This window comes from Labeo rohita, chromosome 25 (assembly GCF_022985175.1).
Source record: "Labeo rohita strain BAU-BD-2019 chromosome 25, IGBB_LRoh.1.0, whole genome shotgun sequence".
Taxonomy (NCBI): Eukaryota; Metazoa; Chordata; class Actinopteri; order Cypriniformes; family Cyprinidae; genus Labeo; species Labeo rohita.
The window spans coordinates 13,797,594-13,821,770 of record NC_066893.1 but is presented as its reverse complement, the minus strand read 5'-3'; the positions used below and the strand labels follow the sequence as shown (position 1 = coordinate 13,821,770).

At 33.7% G+C, this 24,177-nt stretch overlaps 2 protein-coding genes and 1 long non-coding RNA gene across 4 annotated transcripts in view; 1 reads left to right on the top strand and 2 right to left on the bottom strand.

Moving 5' to 3' along the window:
- Positions 1-11,667, bottom strand: part of map1ab (microtubule-associated protein 1Ab) — a 48,879-nt gene extending 37,212 nt beyond the window's left edge. Inside the window, 2 exon segments of the mRNA XM_051100338.1 lie at positions 7,933-8,034; positions 11,378-11,667. Of these exon segments, the coding sequence (XP_050956295.1) occupies positions 7,933-8,034; positions 11,378-11,630 (355 nt within the window). The 5' untranslated portion in view covers positions 11,631-11,667.
- The window catches only part of LOC127157103 (uncharacterized), a 78,144-nt gene that overhangs the window by 40,167 nt on the left and 13,800 nt on the right, over positions 1-24,177 (top strand). The window contains exons 3-6 of one of the 2 annotated variants that reach the window (XR_007825826.1): positions 2,066-2,218; positions 5,109-5,189; positions 7,901-8,040; positions 13,909-14,078. This is a non-coding gene — a long non-coding RNA (uncharacterized LOC127157103). The remainder of the gene's footprint in view (positions 1-2,065; positions 2,219-5,108; positions 5,190-7,900; positions 8,041-13,908; positions 14,079-24,177) is intronic. The other variant, XR_007825827.1, reaches the window with a different exon arrangement.
- cart2 (cocaine- and amphetamine-regulated transcript 2) lies at positions 18,118-19,295 on the bottom strand. The gene is made up of 3 exons (XM_051100340.1): positions 19,027-19,295; positions 18,770-18,853; positions 18,118-18,466 (listed from the first exon to the last, which is right to left on the bottom strand). Exons 1-3 carry the CDS (start codon positions 19,195-19,197, stop codon positions 18,359-18,361), a joined length of 363 nt encoding a protein of 120 aa, XP_050956297.1. The 5' UTR covers positions 19,198-19,295; the 3' UTR covers positions 18,118-18,358.

Sequence of the window (24,177 nt, the reverse complement as noted above, 5' to 3'; positions counted from 1 at the left end):
TGATTTTAATATCTTTTCACACTGAGGACAACTGAGAGACTCATATGCAACTATTACAGAAGGTTTCAACGCTTCGTGATGCTTCAGAAGGAAAACACGATGCATTAAGAGCAGAGGGGTGAAAACTTTTGAATTTGAAGATCAGGGTAAATTTCACTTATTTTGTCTTCTGGGAAACATGTAAGTATCTTGTGTAGCTTCTGAAAGGCAGTCCTAAATGAAAAAAAAAAAATTATATTGAGGCATTCTGTTTAAAAGTTTTCACCCTTGGCTCTAAATGCCTTGTGTTTCCTTTTGAAACATCAGTGAGTGTTTGAACCTTCTGCGATTTTTCTGAAGAACAGCAGGTGGTTTAACTGTTCAGGACAAACAAGGGACTCATTAACAACTATCACTAAATAAAAAAAAACAGCTGTGGTTCATTCAAGTAACTACACTGTTACGAATCAAGTGTACCATATGAAAACTTTTGAACGGGGTCATTTTTATAAATTCAACTATTATTTTCTCAATATGTAAACATCTTTTATGTGAAATATCTTATTCAGGTCAGTACTAAATAAAAAATAACATGCATTTTGTATGACGCCTCTTATTTTGGTAAAATAATTGACATTTTGCAGATTCTGCAAGGTGTATGTAAACTTTTGACTTCAACTGTACTTCACTTACAGTCCTACGCAAGCCTTCATGATGAATGGGAAAGCTAACTTGCAGTTTTCTCTAGGTATTATAGACTTTGTGAGAAAGTCTGAAGGGAACTTGTGACTCAGACGGAACTGGAAATATCAGAAAATTCTTCTCCAGACCATTACTTTCCCGCCTGCAGACAATCAGTCTTCCCAACCGCTGATTCATAGAGCATAACGGTGGTCGAAACGTCTCATTCGGTCTCTCTAATAGGATATTTGAGGGGATGAAGCCTGTCAGCAGCTAATGCAGTGGTGGTCACAGTTTAATAAAAAGCCAATTATGCCAGTACCTAATATAAAACAATTAATTTTACTCCAAGCCGCTATTCCTGCTCACGGCATTTCTTAAAACACATTAAGATATCATGGCCTCATATAGTGTCATATTAATTGGTTAACAACAGTTGTTGTTTTCATTTTATTCTTGATATAATGTGCACATAGTACTTCTCTCCTCACAAAGCGAACTCATTAGCCCCTCACGTCGACGCTCACCTTGACTCATGCCAAGATGCGGGTCACCATGGAAACATAGTAGAAGAAGAGAGGAGGAGGTTGAGTGACTCAGTAAAAATGAAAACACTGATCATGCCGTTTCCTCGCCCCGAACCTCTCCACCAGCCGCAGCTAAACCTCAAGACACTGAGGCACTGACTGATCGAGGTCATTCCTGCTGCGAGACGCTTGATGTTTTTGACTTTATATAATCTGGGAGACGTTAATGTCATTTCGACGTCATTTCTTTGTTTGTGTCAGACACTGGAGGTATCAGTGCTGTTTTGAACACAAATTAAGATATTTTTGATGAAATCCGACAGCTTTTTGACCCTGCATAGACACATTCAAGGCCCAGAAAGGTACTAAGGACATCATTAAAATAGTCCATGTGACATCAGTGGTTCAACTGTAATGTTATAAAGCTACAAGGATACTTTCTGTGCTCAAAGAAAACAAAAATAATGACTTTATTCAACAATTTCTTCTCTTTTCGTTGCATTGCTGTCTATGCCGGGTCAGAAAGCGCTCAGTTTTCCATTCATCAAGAAGGCTTGTGTAGGACTGTAAGTGCAGTACTGTTGAAGTCAGAAGTTTACATACACCTTGCAGAATCTGCAAAATGTCAATTATTTTACCAAAATAAGAGGCGTCATACAAAATGTACGTTATTTTTTATTTAGTACTGACCTGAATAAGATATTTCACATAAAAGATATTTACATATAGTCCACAAGAGTTGAATTTATAAAAATGACCCTGTTCAAAAGTTTACATTCTGTACACTTGATTCTTAACAGTGTTGTTACCTGAATTAACTACAGCTGTTTTTTTGTTTTGTGATAGTTGTTAATGAGTCACTTGTTTGTCCTGAACAGTTAAACTGCCTGCTGTTCTTCAGAAAAATCTCAGAAGGTTCAAATGAACACTGATGTTTCCGAAGGAAACACGATGCATTAAGAGCCAAGGGTGAAAACTTTTGAACAGAATGAAGAAAAACAAAGGTCTTATGGGTTTGAAATTACATGAAGGTGAGTAATTTCATTTTTGGGTGAACTATCACTTGAAATTATCTTTTAAAAAATCTTATTGACTCCCCAGACTTTTGAATGGTAGTGAATATCATAATTATAATACATGACTACTATGATTTCCATCTTTAAAATTTCTGATAGTCTGATATTTTATCCAATATATTCCGAAATATGAAAATGTGCTGCATAATAAGAATGACACAGCTGTATCTTTTAGCCACCTGCAGTTCATTAACAGGAAAAGCACAAAGGAGCAGCTCTCGGTTCTCAAAGGGCTTCAGACTGCTGAGTAACTCTCAGTGCAGATCACACCCAAGAGCTGTGAGGATATAACCAGGCATTAAAACAGATACTTACCAAAATAGATGAGAAATGAGAAGGGGTGCAAGGAGTGTCTACAAATACAAAATGGTTGAAATATTATTGAATTCCTTAAAAAAAATAGATAGATAGGTTTTACCTCGGTTGATACAGTATGTTCTGCATTACTCATAATATCCTTTAGATGGCAGCAGTTTATCATTTTATATTTATAAAAGAGCTTGTGAAGGACTGAGAACACAATTAAAAAAAAAAACGTAGTATAAAAAATAGTTCGACTTTATAAATGCTTATATGGTGGAAAAATTGAACAAAACATCCATCAGTCCTAGACAAATCAATTTTTTAGTCAATACTTTATCTATCATTTTGTTCCCAATTAGAATAGAAACACATCTATTTGTGCCCTAGGACAGCCACTGAATTCCCCTTAGTTTGAATGTCATTGATCTATGCTAAGGTGCATGCTAAATATGATACGGTCAAATCGATACTGTGGTCCCATTTGCACCATCAGCCTGGGAGCCTTGTGTCTGACAGGCCTTGAGCCACGAAAAAAGCACAATCTGAGACATCAACCTTTAGTGGTTGTTAACCTTGTATCACCCCACAGACCAGTCATCACAATCTGATCTAAGCACACATCACGCCCTTCAGCAGGGTCAGAGGGCATCAGTCCACCTCCTAAGCTTTGTTCCATCCATTTTCTGCTGTTGCAGTTTATTAGTGCTCTTTTAACCATAGTTAGCATTACTAGGCACACAGCTGACGTGTTAAAGACGTGTGATATCTCAAATAATGTAGCTTATTGAGGAGAGATGTGCTATTACTTTTCTAAGCTTTTGGACTTTCTTGGTTTTTTGGATTTCTGCCGGGTTTGCAGTAATATTACCACTCAAAATACCTTATTTTTGCTGCACACTGTAGCAAAACTCTGGCGACTTACTGCAGGTTACATCATGATGTCAATAGGTGGTGACAAGTGAGTCAATGTGAGTGAGTCATAGAATCATTCTTTCAAACTGTTCATTTAAATACTGAAAATTTTAGCTACAAGAATACTTAATGTGCGCAAAGACAACAAAAATAATGACTTTATTCAACAATTTGTTTTCCTCTGTGTCAGTCTTTGACACGCATTCTGGTTCTGTTTTAAAGAAGTCCACTTCCAGAACAACAATTTACAAATAATTTACTCACCCCCTTGTCATCCAAGATGTTCATGTCTTTCTGTCTTCAGTCGTAAAGAAATTATGGTTTTTGAGGAAAGCATTTCAGGATTTTTCTTCATTTAATGGACTTCGTTAGTACCCCGAATTTGAACTTCCAAAATGCAGTTTAAATGCAGATTCAAAGGGCTCTAAACGATCCCAGCCGAGGAAGAAGGGTCTTATATAGCGAAACGAACGGTCATTGTTTTCGAAAAATAAAATAAAATAAAATAAAATAAAAATAAAAATTTTTAAGCACAAAAGCTTGTGTAGCACAGGTTCTGGGATGCGCGTCCGCGAGTCGTTCTTGAACGATTTGTTTATTTTGAACGAATCTTCAATGTGACTTGGGAAGAACGAGTCGTCTCGGGGAGTGATTTGTTCAGTCGCGCATGCACAACATCCTATTAGGTTTTGTACTGGAATTAGTTCACCCGTTTCGAGTCTTCAGGTTTTTCAAGTCGTTCGTTCATCTTATGGGGCTATCATGTGATGCTGATTTTGCTAAAAGGAACGAAATAACTCGAAAAAAGATTTGTTCATTTTGCTGAATGAGACTCAAAGGTCCGAGTCGGTAAAATGATCCGAACTTCCCATCACTACTATGAATCACGTCTTCGAATCACCACAAGTTCATCGTCTGTGTACTCCATGTTATTTTCTCGACGTCGTTCTACCATTCTGTTTGTAAACAGCGTTTGACTTACTTGCACTTTCTTATTCGTTGCACGTTCGCTTTGTAAACACTGGATCTGTGGTTCCGCCTGTGTTCCACATGACCTATCGATGTGATTCAGTAGTACGTGAACACCCATCCCAGAGCCTGTGCTACACGAGCTTTTGTGCTTAAAAAGTATACAAATTTTTATTTTTCGAAAAAAATGATCGAAACATGAAGCTGCATTTAAACTAAATTTTGTAAGTTCAAAATCAGGGCACCAATCAAGTCTATTATATGGAGAAAAATCCTTAAATGCTTTCCTCAAAAAACATTTCTTCATGACTGAAGACAGAAACACATGAACATCTTGGATGACAAGGGGGTAAGTAAATTATTTGTGAATTGTTGTTCTGGAAGTGGAGTTCTTCTTTAAGTAAGTAAGGCTGGGCAAGTCATCCTCTCTTGTCAAAATCATCAGACATGCTTACGAAGACTGTTTTATGTGCATCTGCTGAGATGAAAAACAAGAAATTGTTGAATAAAGTCATTATTTTTGTTTTCTTTGTGCACAAAAAGTATTCTGGTAGCTTTGTAAAATTACGGTTGAACCAGTGATGTCACATGGACTATTTTAACGATGTCATTACTACCTTTCTGGGCCTTGAACATGTCAGTTGCGTTGCTGTTTACGCAGGGTCAGAAAGCTCTCGGATTTCATCAAAAATGTCTTAATTTGTGTTCTGAAGATGAACAATGGGCTTGGAACGACATGAGGGTGAGTAACTAATGACAGAATTTTCATTTTTGGGTGAACTATCCCTTTAAGGAATAAAACAAATCATTGGCTGCATCCGAAATCTCTAAGTACTTCTTTTAAATAATTACGTTAAAAAGTTTGTTCTGTGATTGTGTGTAGTATGAATTTAATCCTGACTACTGTCTGAATACATTCTACTCTGTTCACATGATAATAAGGAAGTATGTGATTTCAGATGCAGCCATTGTTTTATGAGTGAGTCGTTGAATTGTTCACTCAACAATCCAACGCTCTTCATTGACTTTGTATTGCGGGAAGCTGTCTCCTTGCCATTTCTGACTTATAACAAAAAAACAGAACAATGTCTAAAAGTGGCTATGTGACAAGGTGTACAGTAAACAAGCTAAAAAACCCAGAACTACATTTTTATAAGCCGTCGACCCAAAAAACGAGCGTTTAAGGAAACAAAAGTAAAGTACAACGTGTTAGAGGAAACTTAATCGCGACAGGAAACAATAATTATTTTTAACCATGTCAAAGGATTATTTCACCACCCGATGTAAACCTGAGAGGAGATATATTGAGAAACTACATTTCATTGGTCTATGTCAGTGCTTCTTTTTCTTACCTTCCTTTTGTTGGAGAAATTATCCACCTGAATGGCTCAACATGAAATACTCTGACATTCACAACTATTTGTGTCCTTGAGTCGACAGCTTATATAAAAACATTGTTCTGGGTTTTTTAGCTTGTCACATAGCAGCTTTCAGACATTGTTCTGTTTTTTGAAATAAGTCAAATGACAAAGAGGCAGCTTCCCGCAATACAAAGTCAATGGAGAGCATTGAATTGTACCCCTCCCCCCACCCCCGGTGTGGGCGTGGCTTAAATGCACTCCGTCTCTATTAAGATCTCCGACAACTTTTTCAGTGATTTAAAGAAATAACTATTTTCCCTGAAAGGTTTGAGTTGGAATAGTTTGTGAAAGCATTAATACATAAAAACATAATGAGGCTGTGAAAGCAAACTAGTGAGTAGTCGAGGTTTCTTGTTTGGTGTGTTGACATTTAATGTTCCCAACAACCATGATTTACTCACCTTCAAGCCATCCTAAGTGTATATGACTTTGTTTTTTCAGACGAATACAATTAGAGTTATATTAAAAAATGTCCTGGCTCTTCCAAGCTTTATAATGGCAGTGAATGGCTGTTGAGATTTTAAAGCCCAATAAAGTGTATCCATCCATCATAAAAAGTACTCCACATGGCTCCGTTTCTGAATAAAGGCCTTCTGAAGCAAATCAATGCGTTTTTGTAAGAAAAGAGAGCAAAACAAAACAAATTAGACATACGAAAGAGGATTTGTAAAGAAAAATGTCAGAGAATTTCAATATAAGCTAAGAGAAAACTAGTTTCCCTTTGCTGTAAACAAAACTTGGTGCTCGCGAGACTAGCATATTCTCACTAGAGCTTATGCTACGTGTATGTCCTACGTCATCCACTGGAACGCCACTCTCTCGTGAACACTTGTACCACAGTTAGCAAAAGCTAGAGATTACGGTTTGTAAAGTTTTAAATATGGATACTTTTCTTATACAAATGCATCAATTTCGGAAAGCCTTTATTGTTCCCTCTGGGCTGTGTGGAGCTTTTTGTATGATGGATGGATGCCCTTTATTGGACTTCAAAATCTCAACACCCATTTACTGCCATTATAAAGCTTCGAAGAGCCACATTTCTTTTATGTAACTTCGACTATTCGTATGAAAGAAGAAAGTCATATACACCTAGACGGGCTTGAGGGTGAGTAACTCATGGGTTAATTTTCATTTTTGGGTGAACTATGCCTTTAACAACCACCTGAGCTTGTGTTAACCACAAACCTTATTTCACTCATTTAACCAAAAACCTGTTCACTGACTTCAGAACGAAAAAAACAGAAACGCTGAAGTGTTTTGGCTTACAGAAATACATCATCTCTGCAGTGCTCTAAAGCATTATGACATTCACAATCACGGTTTGAACTGTTTGATTACATGCAGTCTCGTGCCTATATATATTCAGAACAAAAGCACTTTCGTTAAATTACACTGCCATTTGCATGAAATTTGTCTCTAGCTACTGAATCATTCACCTCCTCTGACAGCAGCTTAAGGTTTAAAATGGATAGTAAAACACTTTCTCAGCAGTTAGGAAATGAATAGCATGCTAGTCTTTGAAAAACAGCTTCTCACTTTTTATAAAACGGCCTGTCTTACACCGAGGCACATTTGCGCCTTTATGATTCTGCCTCAGCTCAACCCACTGTACAGATCAAGGTCCGTCCCGCCCAACACACACACTGCAGCAGTCAAGCACTGGCTCTGCAGCTCCTCCTGACACAGCTCTTTGATTACCACTGTGCCAGGCAGTACAGTGGAAGCAGGACCCATGCAAACACACATGCTGGACTCCCCGTGGAGAGATTCTCAGCGCTGCATTAGCTGCATATCGTGTGTGTTATCTGTGAGCTTGCTGTGTAAGCAAGATCACTGCGGTGTGACCTTGGGCTGGCAATTTGTGTATGAACAGCTTGACTCCAACTGAAAATATTTGTGTGTGGCATGCAGGGAAATAAATGAAAATGAACAGTTGCAATGAAATGATATTCATTCAATTTTAAGCTATATGTGTTTATGTTTAGATTTCGATGTAAACTTCTGACTTCATTTGCATTTAACTCTACTGCAGGATCTAGATGCCATCCTTTCAATCGGACTGACCTCTGACCTCGGCTGAGAACTGGGCGGAATGTCTGGTTATGAAAAGCTGTAGTTGTTGGTCCAGGTCACATTCTGAAACACTGATGTCCCAGGAACGGATACCTGCAGGTACAGAGAGAAATTTGACATGATCAATATAAGCAGTTACCTTTTTCATTCACACCCTCATTTCACATAATGACATACTTTTAGGTTTAGGTTGTAATATTTCAACCCCAGTTTTTCAGTATAGTATCAGACATCTGCCATATAGTTCCAAACATGAGATTTAATGTGTTGTGCTTAGAATACTCATTGAGTGTTACATAACATCCCAAAATTTTAGATGTGTCTTAAGCTCCTTCTGCGCTGAACTTCAAAGTCCAAATTGCAGAATTAGGGAATGAAATGAAATCTCTACGCCTCTTGACTCTCCTCGGCTGTGTCCTTCCTTCTCTCTTTTTCATACACATGAAGGGCTATTTTCCTCAGATTCTGTTTTGCTTTGTAGATGAAGTGTAAATCTTGCAAACACTGCAGTGTTTGTCCTCAGAAATGCTGTGTCATTGGGATTTAAACCAGGTAATGACCGCAGAGATGAACCGATACTTCTGTTTTCTCAGAATAAGATTTACACAGCCTATAGAAACACAAGACATTCCTTACAGTATTGATTTTATTCTCGTCGATATGCTAATTTGCTGATTAAAAGTCTGTCAGGAGGAATGAGATAATCCTCAGATTTCTAGACGTCCAAGCATTAGAGAATGCTGCAGAGTGAGCCTGTCAGGATTGTAAATGTACTGAACGTGAGTAGCATAACAAGTGTACCATAGCTGATCCTGAATATTATATTCTAATTTGGTTGTTTCTCAGGTTTGTGCAGTTGGTAGCTCTGATTTGTTACTTTATATACTTATGGACTTTTGGAGTTTTACAATTCAAAAGTCCAGTTTTACAGTCAGAAGTCAAGCTTCATCGTCATTAGACGAAATGGCAGTAGTTACGCGAAATGTCCATTCATCAAACCAACTTTTATGAGAAAAAAGTAGGCAGATAAACAATAAAAACATGTTTTAGAGTACTAAAGCAAGGAAGTTACAATAAAAAGTAACCAGCAACTATTTTCTTTTCTGAAATATGAAAACACTGTTAACATATTTTAAATTTAATACGCTTTTCTGTAAACTAGTTTATATGATGCCATTTTAGTGCCACATTTAAAAAAATCTAAGATTATAATAGTGGAGTCAAAATTACGAGAATAAAGTCGAAATAGTTCAAGAAAAAAGTAAAAACTGCAAGAATAAAGTCGTAGCAATTTTTTTTTATTTTAAATTTACCTTTAAATATAAGAATAAAATCAATATTACGAGAATAAAGTCGAAATATTTTAAAAATAAAGTCAAAATTATTTGAATAAAGCCATAGCAATAATAAAGTCAAAATAGTTAGAGATAATAAGTAGCAAATACGAGAATAAAGTCAAAATATTTTGTGAATAAAGTCTAAATTATGAGAATAAAGTTGTAGCAATATGAAAATGAAGCTGAAATAGTTTGAGAAAAAAAGTCAAAATTATGAGAATAAAGTTGTAGCAAATACGAGAATAAAGTTGAAATATTTTGAGAAAAAAAAACAAAATAACAAGAATTAAAACCATAACAATATAAGAATAAAGTTAAAATATTTTGAGAAAAAAAGTCAAAATTACAAGAATACAGTTGTAGCAATACAAGAATAAAGTCTAAATATTTTGAGAATAAAGTCAAAATTATAAGAAAAAGATCTAAATAGTTTGAGAAAAAAGTGAAAAGTACAAAAATAAATTTGTAGCAAATATGAGAATAAAGTAAAAATATTTTGAGAATAACATGAATAAAATTACAAAAAAGTCAAAATTATGAAAATAGATTCAAAATATTTTGAGAAAAAAAGTCATGAAGTCAAAATTACAGAATTAAGTCATAGCAATCAAAGGATTAAAGTTATATTTTAATAGCCTATATTGCACATGCAAATATAATGAAATATTTCAACTCCATTCTCAGAATATTTCAACTTTATTCTTGTATTGTTATTACCTTATTCCTGTAATTTTATGACTTAAATCTCATAATCTGCTTAATTTTTTAATGTTGCACTAAAATGCCATCGTAAGTTAAAGATTTGTGCACTGTAAAAAAAAAAAAAAAAAAAGAAAAGAAAAAGATACTCACTAAAATTAAAATCTTATATTTATTTGCTGCTTTTAAACCAAAGTACAAGTTATAAATTTCATAAACTTTTTTGGCAACTTTTAATTTAATTGCAGATTACAAAAATATTGAAAAGCTAAAATAACATTTTTGAAATCAATTAGAATTAATGAGAATTATTGTAACAAGCTAAAGGAGAAAAAACAAAGCCATTTCAATTAGTAACTAAACAAATTACGGTTTCAATTGTTTACGTCTATGAAAAATGTAAACCCTTTTTTAAAGTCATATTTAACATTTTGTGGCATATAATAAGTTAAGAGCTAAAGATGTTACATGCTTCTTGGATGCTTAAACTTAGATGCTTCTGAATAACAAGCTGCAAAAAAAAAAAAAAATACAAATATACTTTTAAAGTACTAATATGTACTTTTGGTGCCAATTTAGAGGTAAATAAGACAGAAGGATGTACCTTTTAGCTTTTGTACCTAAGGGTACCGCCCCAAGTGACAGCTTTGTACCTTTTTCCCCTCAGATCATATGCACCTTTTCCTTGAGTATTTTATTCTTGACAAAATAAACACTAGGGACACTCCTACTCCCATAATTAATCACCGGCCTACAGTAAGTTTAAACACCTGCCCAAAAACATAGTAGTACATAAACAACATCTTAAACAGCAACCATACAGATCATCAAAACTGCAGCTTCATCAATTTCATCCAAAAATGCACAATTCATGGCGCAGTGCTCTGTGCAGTCGAGCGATGTCGCCGCAGTGTGCTGCTGCTGCTGCTGCTGCTGCTGGAACTAGTATGCAATGGTCTCATCGGATCATATAACGCTCCAAAGAAATACACATGACAGGCGACGCGTAGAAGTTATTTAATTATGTCTATTAGGCAAAGTATAGCATTGGACTCATTTGGAAATTAGCATTAGCAATGTCGTTTGTACTGAAGTATGTCAGTAATTACATGAACACGCCCACCGCAGCATAGTATGCAGCTTATATATATATATATATATATATATATATATATATTAACTTAAGATGAAGTATGCAAGACATTTCCGTGATTTTTTGACAATATCAAATAGTACAATAATAATAAATGTAAATAGGCATGAGGATACAGTTGTTGTCTGTCATGATTCACTATCAGTACGTATATTTATTCAACCAAAGAATTAGATTTTCAAAAAATGAAAAATCATAAAACATATTTAATGTGTGAGATGAGGCATGCTTGCAGTCAGAGGCTCACCGCGCTCTATGTGCTGTCTGGCGTTGTGCAGCTGGTGCTCTGTGGCGATCTCTCCGATCACGACGAGCATGTAAAAGTTTCCCTGGCGGGAGGTCGGGCCGCGGCGGCGGAGCTGGCCGGGATGCTGAAGCCGCTCTTCGGAGCCCGTCTGCTCGCGGTCCTCGTCCTCCTCCACCGCTGCCAGCGCACCTCGGGGCGGGATCTCCATGGAAACAACCCCTCGCACCGACGCCGGGCCTGCAGCTATCTCCATGACAACTGCTGCCACCTGCCCTGTCTGCAAAGTTAAGACAGGGAGGGCTGCTGAAACTATGCGAAACTAGGCGCTGTTTACCTGCGTGTGATTGGCCAGAACACCATGCAGCTGTGTGATGTCACGCTCGACGCCTGAAAAAATAGCGTCGCGATGCAAATACGATGCAACGTTATTTACTCAAATGTAATGGGATGTGGTTTCGGCAGTGCCTCAAAATGTGCAGTAGAAGATAACCACGTAAATATTCATCTGTTGTAAATAAATAATTAATGTTAATTAATAGCTATTTAACGGTTTAATAGTTATTCCTTTACAATAGCCAGTGGTTTTGTATATAATTATTTATTTCAACATATGGATGATAGATAGATGGATAGATAGATAGAGATGCAGCATAATTTTTTTAAAAATTTTATTTAATGTTACTTGCATGTCTTTGTTATTGTGAAAATTACTAGCATTTTCTGAGTGATTTTTTCCCACACCATTTTTCCTTTTTTCAGTGTAGAATCATTTAATAATATATTAATTGTTAATATGAATAATTATGAATTTCATTGTTTTATTCAGATGATGCTAAAAGCTTTATGCTGTACACTGCAAAAATAATTATACAAGTTAACATACAAGTTGATATTACAGATGAAATGCAAGTTAATGCCAAAACATAAGGCTTGCAATAAAAAGTTTGTTTCATTTATTTTTTAAACATAAATACAAAAATTATTATTATTATTATTATTATTATTAATTATAAAGTAATCTCAACATTAATATAATATTAAATTTAAAAATAAATACAAAATAATATAAAATATTATTAATATTATTCTTTTCATGTAATTTTTACATTATTACAATAATTATATTGCACATTTTATTTATGTTGTTTTACTTTTTAATCATATATATTTATTTTATTTTATTCTTTTAAAATATGAATTTAATAAATAATGCTTTTAAATGTATTTTAAATTGTGCTGTAATTCCTCCTTTATTTTTTAATTAAACGTTGAAATAATTGTAATTATTTTGTATATTATATTATATAAAAATATTCAGTTAATAATTTCATATGTATTTTACATTTTATATCCTAGTTTCTTTTTAAATATAAACATTTAAACATGTTGCTGAATCCTATTTTATTTAATTTACTTTAATTTTATTATTTTATTTTAAATAAAAATATTAATTTAATAAACAATGTTTTTAAATGTATTTAAAATCGTATCTCCTGTCTATTTTTTTTAAAAAAAAATTAAATAATTGTAATTATTTTGTATGTTATATTGATTATATTCTAAATTAAATATTCAGTTAATAATTTCGTATGTATTTTAAATTTTGTATCCTATTTTCTTTTTAAATATAAACATTTAAACATGTTGCTGAATCCTATTTTATTTATTTTATTTTCATTTTATTATTTTATTTTATTTGAAATAAAAATATTAATTTAATAAACAAGGTTTTTTTTTTTAAATGTATTTAAAATTGTATCTCCTATCTATTTTTAAAAATATATATATTTAAATAATTGTAATTATTTTGTATATTATATTGATTATATTCTAAATTAAATATACAGTTGATGCTTGAAGCTCAGGCAACTTTCATGGATGATTAGGCAGCAACAACAACAACAACAACAATAATAATAATAATAAAACAATAAAGTAATAACATTAATGTGTGAAATAACACTAATAGACTGACTGCATCCAATCTCATTATCGTTAAAGATCTGCATTGCATTAAATTACAAAAAGTATTTTTTAAAAAGCTGTTTAAAGAACATACTGTCGTTGTATTTTTCATGCATCCTTAAATCTGCCTGGATTAGTACTTTCCCAAATTTTGTTAGTGTAAGGCAACCAAAGATTTAAAACAGAGAGGAAAAGGAGGGAGATGATATAAAAAATAAATAAATAAAAACTTGGGCTTTCCCTCTGAAGATGAGTTAACATGCAGAAGCACCTGTCTGGCCATGGGCTGGACTTTGCAGTGAGTCAGCAGTCTATCTGTCTAATAGAAATGACCGCACTGCTCCCTGCTGGACATTATAGACAAGTGCAGTACTCACCTTTCCATATACATATACATATATTTCAAATAATAACAATATAGAGTCATTTGTAGCAGTATTTATTGTTTGTCATGTAGAGGGCGCTTACAATAGAACAGGCAGCATATCAGATATCAGGTATAAATGCTTTGAACAAAGCAGTAACAGCAACCTCAATGACTTTCTAACTGTTGTCTGTTTCCTCAGATCCTCAGCACCTTTGGGATTTAAAGTACAGACGCTTTGACTGGCACGTCCAAAATTTTGCTGTCTGGCCAGTAACTGGCCTAACTTAAATGCTGAGCTGAGGCGCTGAAATGGATCTGGCAGTTTTCACATAAGCTGCAGAGCAAATACCTCAGAAATCCAGACGGCAGGTAGGATGACATTGCAGTCCTACTCTCTGATCCATCAGGTGATGCTGGTATTTTTAGCTGCAGGCTGCCATATTAGACAGTCATGAGAAAGGCTCACCCAGAATGCAAGCAAAAAGAATTAGCAAGGTCAGTCATCTGAAGGTTGTGGTCGAGGTCAAAACCTGAAAAGTAAAATTGAAGCCGTTTTTTTATTCTATAATATTTATTTATATATTTTCATGTTGTTATTATTAAGTTCAAATTTATGAATTTATTTTAAACATAAAAAAAAATAATAATTTAAACATTAGTTTAATATAATAATATTTATTAGAAAATTTTACATATAATTTATATTAATTTAGAACTTAATGGATAGTCAGTAGAAAGTCTCACCCAATGCAAGCAGAAGGAAATTAAAAAAGGTGCGTCATCTGAAGGTTGTGCTTAAGGCCAGATTTTGAATCTCAACATCAGGGAAATATTAAATATGAAAAATGTTAAATTAAATGTATTAAATATTTAGTTTAATTTAATGTTTTATATTTATTAAATATTAAACATGTAATTTTTTACTTAATGAGTTGTAATGTATTATTGATATCTTTTCATGTAATTTTTTGTTTCATGTAATACTTTATTTATATTGTTTTACTTTTTAATATATTTAATGATATATTGTACATATAATTTATGTCAAGTTTCAAATGTTTTAAGTTATATTAGATATTCACTGAAAAGACTGCACACAGATTGCAAGCATAAATAAATGAGCAACATCTAAAAATTGTTCTTGAGGTCTAAAACTAAATCTCAACATGTGAAATAGAAAAGTGCAAAAGTTGGTAAGAATTCATAAAGAAGATATAATAATGTATTACCCAAATCATAGTAGCACATGTTGCTGAATCCTATTTTATTTTATTTTAGTTAATTTTATTGTTTTAGTTTATTATTTTAGTTTATTTTAAATATTAATTTGAGAAACAGTGTTTTAAAATGTATTTTAAATTGTATTTCCTACATTTAAATAATTGTAATTATTTTTTATATTATATTCTATATTAAATATACAATTAATATTTTTTATGTATTTTAAATAGTATATCCTAATTTATTTTAAAATATAAACATTTAAGCATGTTGCTGAATCCTATTTTATTTTATTTGAAATATAAATATTAATTTAATAAACAATGTTTTTGAATGTATTTTAAATTAAAATAAAATAAAATTGTATACATTTTATCAAAATAAAACATTTAAATAAATGTAACTATTTTTATATTACTTATATTGGAAATTAAATATACAATAATAATTCATATGTATTTTTTAATCATATATTCTAATTTATTATTATTATTATTATTTATTATTAAATCGAATTGAATTTTATTTTATTTTAAATAAAATATTAATTTAATAACAATGTTTTTGAATGTATTTAAAATTGTATTTCCTACCTATTTTTTTATTTAAACATTTAAATAATTGTAATTATTTGGTATATTATATTGATTATATTTCAAATTAAAGATACAATTAATAATTTCATATGTATTTTAAATATAAACATTTTAACATGTCGCTGAATCCTATTTTATCATTTTATGTAAAATACAAATGTATTTTAATTGTATTTTCTACATATTTTTTAAATTAAACATTAAGCCTAAATAATAGTAATTATTTTGTATATTATATTGATTATATAAATTATGTAAATCTAAATTAAATATACAATGAATAATTTCATATCTATTTTAAATTATATATCCTGATTTATTTTTAAATATAAACATTTAAACATGTTGCTAAATTTCTTTTTTTTTTTTTTTTTTTTTTTTAATGGACAGCACAGTAGAGAGATGACAGGAAAGTACTAGGTGGAGAGAAGGAAGCGGGATATTTTACTTTATATAAAAATGTTAATTTAAAAAACAATGCTTTTAAATATATTTTAATTTGTACTTCCTACTTTATATTTTTAATAACAAATTTAATTTAATTATTTTTCAATTCAATTTATTATATTCTAAAACGAAAATTAATTTAATATGTATTTTAAATTTTCAATATAAACATTTAAACAATTCTAAATATATTTTTGAAAATGTTTTACGTTAAGTTCTAATATAAGGCTTTACTAAACTGTCTCAGAGCTATTAAACTGTAATTTAATCTCAGATCAAATGTGTTCATTCTGAAGCAGAACCTTATTAGTACTTAGCAAATAACTGAGCTCTGCCAACGTCAATATAATGCAAGAGGCATCATCTCCTACCAGTTACAGTCCTGATTAAGTGGCCATTCAATCAACCTCACAATGACCAAGTGATTACAGCTATGACCATGTTCAATCCTCCACAATGACAGCAGCAGAAATCCATTCATGGTACAAGTAATTTAGCACTGCCAGCCTTCAGCTCTTCACAGCCATATAAAGCCCGGCTCTACTTTTCTTTCATGTCTCTAGGGGGCAACATCACACTCTTTTTTCGTCCAAAAATGATGAAATATTGATTGGCAAAAGCGGTTTTGGGGGGCAGCATACATATATGGCATCAGTATCAAAGCCGAGCAATAAGTCTAAAGGCACACATAAGCACCTTTAAACAAGGTGAAGACGGATGTAGCCAGTGTTGAGCATAACACATCTTAACAAATAACCATCAACACCAAATTGTCTGTCTGAAATAGTTCCTGGCGGATGAGTCAAAGCAAAACGCTTCAAAGATTTACAGCTTCTTCCTGTGAAGCTATCAATTCATATTATGCTAATTGTTCATCATCGACGTGAGAGAGGCAATTTTGGCGGTCAAAGGGAAGAATTGAGAAGTTGAGCCTTTTTGCAAACTCATTTTCCCCTATTTGTATCAAACTTCATTTCGGATTCACTTTGAAGGCTCTGATCATAACAATCTGGTTCGGACTCTTACAGCTAAGAGCTAGCTTAAAGAGCCAGCGGCGCAAAAGCTAAATAACAAAGTGACGTCTCAACATATGCCACTTGTCAAAACCTTGTTTAGCCTTGGTTTGGAACAAGTGGCAAGTAATTGATTCCAAAACGAGAAAGAAAAGATCAATACAGCACTTACAGCCAAAGATAAGTATATTCAGAGCTGACTGAATGACAGTATGATGCTTATCCTGGTGCATTGTTTACAAGGTATTTTTTCGTACCACAAAGTTTCTGCAGCGGACCTTCAGCATTTTGTGTAGTTTAATAATGGTATGACAGAAATAAATACTAATATATAATAAAATAATATATAAATACTGTATTAAAAAGATATTTTTGCTCAATGCAACTCTCCGTCGTTGGCCAGTTTATTTATGTGGCTGACAGTGACTATGAGGGATATTGTTTGCCTTTTGCCTTTTATTTTACAGAATATGAAAATGGAAACGTCATTGAAACGTCATTAATGTTCAATAAACAGACTCCGTCTTATTCTAGACATTTTTAAGCTAAAATACAGCTGTTCAGTATTTTAACACCACCAAATTTAACTGTACAGAGTGGATGGATCACATCTGATGTTTTTTTTTTATTTTATTTTACCTTCATGGAAACTTTTATGAATCATCCTTAATATATTTTAAATTTTTATAGCAAAAAAAAAAGTATTTTTTAATCAAAAACTTACAGTCAAACCAAAAATTATTCAGACACCAGATATATTTTTTTAAATATTTTTTACTAGTGAATGCAGGACACTAGTGAGGATAGCAAAATAAAATAAACTGCGACATATTATACCCAACAGTGGACTACCGGTAAAACTGATACAAATTTAGGACCAAAAAATTGATTTGACACTTGACCTGAACATGTTTTGTTACATACCTTTCTATTAAAGTTATCTGACATTATCAAGATGAATTTGTTATGACACTCTTGAGTTCTTGTCATATTTTATTACCAGTTTCTAAACTATAGCAAATAAACTGTGATAATGTGAAAAATTCTCAAGGTGTCTGAGTACATTTTGGTTTGACTGTAATTATATTATTTGTATTACTCACATATTAAATTAACTGATACACAGACAACTTTACAAAACAAGTTATATTGCACTTTAATGCACAAAACAGCAGATTAACATTACATATGACAGGATCACATGTTTACATCACGTAAATATTCGAAGAACGATTTCTTTACAACTTTGCCTCGGTGTCTTCAGTCTCTTCACTTAAAAAAATATTAATATAAATAAAACTGTAGTTATTTGTGATATATAATGCATATGGACGCAATCCCGTTACAATCCATTCAGAATGGTGTGTTTCCATCACAAACACTTTAACAAGAAAAAGTTGCAGAAAGCCCCGCGCGGACAGTCGCACATCTTGCCGATTCGAGAGCCTTTTCTGATCGCGCACTGCTCGCCCAAATCACACTAGCAAGAGAAAACAGAAAAGATCGTGTTACTTTTGCCATTACAACATTTGCGGTAGTGCGTAAAAGCGCACTTGGTTGGAGACGTAATGGATCATTAAAAAAATTAAGAAGTTCCATCTAACAAATACTGTTGATTCATAAATAAATAAGTTAGGAGATGTTTTACTATTACATATAAATTACCAAAAAAGGGGAAAAAAAGGCAAGACACCATATTTCCATGCAACTGCGTAATGGCGATGTCGCCAGCACAAGCAACGCGCACTTATACGCAGTTAATAATAATAATATAAATATATACCATGGGAACTTGACCAAATTTCTTCTCCCAAGGTGGAATTCTTTTAGTCTGCAGCTTTTCCAGAACTTCTTGCAGAGCCCCGAGCTGGTTTGACAAAAAAATTTTGGAAAGATGTTTACTTTATTTTTTTGTTTTTCAGCTCTAAAATATGGCAGTATAACAATTCACACTAAAAGCAAACACTTTTAACTTTTTAAAGTTCTGGGACTTTTTGTGTAAAAACTGTCTATTGCGCAACAAAAAGATGAAAAACTCACCAGCTGTTTTTCACTTGTCAGGTTTGGGTCTTTGGGGTAGAAGTCTCTGATGGCTCTTGTGTCCAGTTCCACCTCTATCTCCGGTTCTGACTCGTTCGCCTTGGCTCCGGTCAACAAGCAGAGCAGCAGGGCGCACACAACCATGCGCGTCTTCAGACTGGAGCTCTCCATGGTCCTGAATTCAGGGAGCTTTGGCACCTGAGCGCGCAACGCCGTTATACGTCTCTATTAAAAGTTTTGGCGCAAATAACCATCTCGACAGTCTTGCACCCTTTTATGTGCTCCAAACCGCATGCATTTATGTGATCTGGTGTCGCCCCGCCTTTAACATTGATTTCGTTCGCACGTAAGCGCGATCATTCATTGCGTAAATGCGCTGGAGACAAGTCATCAAATGCGTTAATGTTGCCCCCGGAATGTTATATTTTTTAACTTCACTAAGGACACATCCGTCTGTGTTTTGATTCGGCTTTGAGGAGCAGATACTCCAGGCTCTGGCGATTGTATAAGAGAAGCTTTTGAACATTTCAGAGCACTTTGGAAAACACGCATGGCGGATTAAATCTGATTGCATAACACTTCGTACATGTATGTCCATTAAAATATAATATGCCACTTTTTGTAATCATTTTAAATAGGTCATTTATCTATCTATCTATCTATCTGTCTATCTGTCTGTCTGTCTGTCTGTCTGTCTGTCTATCTATCTATCTATCTCTGTGTATTGTATTATATGCAGTTTATAATTTCAGAATAAAAACAGAATATACATACATGTCTATCTATCATCTATCTAGTTAGCTAGCTATCTCTGTGTATTATGTCTTATACATGTCTATCTATCTATCTATCTATCTATCTATCTGTCTGTCTGTCTGTCTATCTGTCTATCTATCTGTGTGTGTTATGTATCATATCCAGTGTTCATCTATAATTTCATATAACAGAATATATATATACATATATGTCTGTCTGTCTATCTATCTATCTATCTATCTCTGTGTATTATGTCTTATATGCAGTTTATCTATAATTTCAGAATAAAAATAGAATATATAAACATGTCTATCTGTCTATCTGTCTGTCTATCTATCTATCTATCTATCTATCTATCTATCTATCTATCTATCTGTGTTATGTATTATACCCAGTGTTCATCAAAAATTTAATAACAGAATATATATGTCTGTCTATCTATCTATCTATCTATCTATCTATCTATCTATCTGTCTCTGTGTATTATGTATTCTATGCAGTGTTCATCTATAATTTCATATAACAGAATATATATGTCTACCTATCTCTCTCTCTCTCTCTCTCTCTATCTATCTATCTATCTATCTGTGTGTTATGTATTATATGCAGTGTTCATCTATAATTTCTTGTAACAGAATATATATATATATCTGTCTTTCTATCTATCTATGTATCTATATGTATTGTATGTGTTGCATGTGTGTTATATACAGTGTTCAGCAACACTTTTTGTACATCAGAACATAAATACAGATGCTTGACTCTAAATATGCTTCACATACACAGCAGGCACATAATAGAAAGGGTCTCCTGGTGTTACAGTAATTATACCAGACATATCTGACTACATTTGAACCACGTGCATAAAATGTGGGGAAATTATATGGTTGCATAAATTAAATGTCTATTATTTGATTTATTTAGCATTTCAATCCCTAAAGTTCTCATAAACTGCAAATGAGCACTTGAGCATTCTAACATTTTAAGAGTGGTACTGTGAAGAGGAAGTTTGCTTATTAGTGAATTAGTGATTCTCCCATTTATATGTATAATTGCAAAGTGCCATCTGCACTCTGAAAGTGTAGACACCTCACTATTTAAGCACGTCTAGACTCGTCTAAGCCTCACTGGAATGTGAATAGGGATTTTTTATGTAAAAAAGTTTTCCAATGGAAGGCTTTTTGCTTGGGTAGATATAATAGGCTAATATTTTTGCTCGTCCGTGACGTCACATGTAGAGGAAATTACTTGGAGGTTGAATTTGATAGGCTATTTGTGTATCAGCAGATCAAAATTTTTCTGCCCGACAACATTCACATTAACCGTGAATTCGGAGAATACGTCTCATATTTAGGGTGCTATATTCATTTGTGGAAACAAAATCAGTTCGATGTCAGCTCTGTGTTGGGGATTAACTTCCACAAGGGTTATATCCAAAGGTGATGCTTTTTTTAATTTCCCAACAGGACCCTTTAACAATGGGCGTGAGGCATATGACTCATTCTCTTTAGTCCATATCTGTTTCAAAACATAACCGATCAATGGCAAACACACTGAGTGTTTTTAGAAAAATTCAGCCAATCTCCTGGGTCTGTACAAAGCTGACAAGCTTTAAAAACACTCACTGTGGTGTGTTAACAAGGGAAAAAATATTCACTTCCATATTTTATTTTGTTGCAAAATTCCCATTCTCCTAAATGACAAAATAATAGTATAGGAATAAACTAACTGGAAAGATGTGGCCCATAACCCCTGTCAATGAGTTATATATGTTCATAAATCAAACAGAGTGGTGAGCAAACTCATTCTTCTTTCCAAACAGGACTGGATCGGAAATAGAGGTTATAGGTGAATGAAAACCATTTTCGTGTGTACAAATGTTCTTGAACACCCATTAAAAAAATATCCAGCTTAGATTGAAGAATCAGAGATTTAAATGCATGCGTGTGGTTTCAGTAACACAGAATGACTCAAAAAACATTTTTGGATGCTCTACTAAATATACTTATTCTCTTGGCTGGCAAGCATTTAACCAGGTTTAACTACAGGTAGCAACTGTCCAGTTCAGTGGTACAAGACAAAATTTTGCCTTGCTGAAAACCATGGGATATTTCTAAACTCGCCAGATCAAAAAAGGATGGCCGTCATCCATCAACCAGCAATTCACATGTTAAAATGAGACAAATCAAAATCTGCCAGTGACATTTGCCTAAGGCCTTGGAAACAGGGTGTTTTCACAGCAAGTGCAATGCACAAACCTTCAGCTATTTTTAGCACTGCAGTGAGTGTTGAGTTAAGGGGTTTAAAATCTTACCCTTGTTCCACTGCCATATTCGGTCTTCGCTATGGGGCATGATTTGATTCCCATTTGTCTCTTTGGGATCCGCTTATGTCGGCCCACGTCTGCAGATCTTCCAAAAACCCCATGTGCCTCCTCAACCTCTCAAACTTCATCCCCAGTCCCATAACCCCTGCGGTGTTTGACACACCATGCTTTTTCCCATGATTAACGTATCAGTCTCTCTGAACTTCATGCACTGAGAAAAGTACAAAGACATCTAAATTCATGGTTACAGCCTATTAACCATACATAAGCTATGTTCAACAGCTTAAGGGTGATGCACAACATTACTGAAGTACATCAAACTTCAGCATAACCTACCCTTTAAATCAGAGGGAAATGATTGGTTGTTTAGAATTTTGTTGAAGCACCTACACACCCAAAAATGAAAATTCTGTCATTAATTTGTCTGGTCATTACGCCGACCAGGCTCAAACGCCGTGTGGCTTCTGCGTCAGCAGCACCACACACATGCATTGTTGTACTCTTGAGAACGCGTGGCGGAGCCTGACACGGAAGAGAAGAAATTGCTGAATATAGTCGTAATTCTTGTTTTCTTTTCACACAGAAAGTATTCTCGTAGCTTCATAACATTACGGTTGAACCACTGTCACATGGACTGTTTTATCGATGTCTCTACTACCTTTCTGGGCCTTGGATTTGTTAGTTACTTTGCTCTCTATGCAGGATCAAAAATCTCTCTGATTTCATAAAAAATATCTTAATTTGTGTTCCGAAGATGAACGAAGGTAATTAATAACAGAATTTTCATTTTTGGGTGAGCTATATTTTTATTCAGGTTAGACGTCGTATTGAATTTAAAGGAAAATTTACAGATAATTTACTCACCTCATTGTCATCCAAGATGTTTATGTCTTTCTTTCGTCAGTCGATAAGAAATTATGTTTTTTGAGGAAAACATTCTCTAATTTTTCTCCATATAGTGGACCATCGTTTTGCTATATAAGTCCCTTCTTCCACGGCTGGGATTGTTTAGAGCCATTTGAAGCTGCATTTAAACAGCATTTTGGAAGTTCAAACTTGGGGGCACCATTGAAGTGCACTATATGGAAAAAAATTCGGGAAAATTTTCTCAAGAAGCATAATTTCTTATCAACTTAAGAAAGAAAGACATGAATATCTTGGATGACAAGGGGGTGAGTGAATTATCTGTAAATTTTTGAAGGCTGCGTAATATCATTGCGCCTCCTGCACCCATGGTACAGCAGCAAAGTTGAAATGAGAGTATAGTTCCTAGCCATAGCAGCCTAGAACTTTTTATTTTTCGCCTTTGTACACAATGTAACTACAGAAGAGTCAAGTTTTAAATAGGAAAAATATCGAAACTCTTTAGTCATTTTTGAGCAAGATGCCAACGGTCTAATCAGATTCAATTATCTATGTTAAGCTATGCTAAAAGTTTTTTCTAGTTTAGGCTATGTTCATACTTGGCGTCTTTTTTGAAACTGCCAGCGTCTGTTTTACATTATAATCCTATAGAGTAAACTGTGTTTTCAAAAAAGAGCATGAGCGCCACTGCCGGCGTCTTTTTCTGCAGCTCAGAGCGTCTTTTCAAGTTGAAAAAAGTTGAAAACTTTTCTGAAAGAAACGCCCTTTTTGACAGCTGACCAATGGCAAGCGAGTAGCCAGAACTGACATTTCCATAACAACAAGAACAACAACAAAAAATTTTGAAGGTAGATAGACTTTTATTTTATTGTTGTGAACTGACATTCTCCTTCCCGTTAACTTCAAAAACCGACGTGCGGCTCCGATAGCATGAACGCCGTTGTGCTTCGGACGTCCCTTTTTTGAGTCCCACTCGCAGACCCTTTCCCTTTTTTTTTACTAAAAAGCGCCCTTGTCAAGTTTGTCTTGTCAAAAAAAATGCCAAATGTGAACATAGCCTCTTCAACACAGAATATGTGCCTATCGGCGAGACTTCCGGTTCATTTGCAGCTATAGGGAAATAATGAGAAGAATTACAACGTGCAACGTCCAGTGTGTTCATAATTAAGACAATACAATAGAATAATAAATAAAAGACACACCAA

Coding starts and splice junctions, on each gene's coding strand:
- cart2 (XM_051100340.1), bottom strand. CDS start 19,197: ATGGAGAGCTCCAGTCTGAAGACGCGCATGGTTGTGTGCGCCCTGCTG. Junction 18,854..19,026: donor TGACAAGTGAAAAACAGCTG/GTGAGTTTTTCA, acceptor TTGTCAAACCAG/CTCGGGGCTCTGCAAGAAGT. Junction 18,467..18,769: donor AATTTGGTCAAGTTCCCATG/GTATATATTTAT, acceptor TTCTCTTGCTAG/TGTGATTTGGGCGAGCAGTG.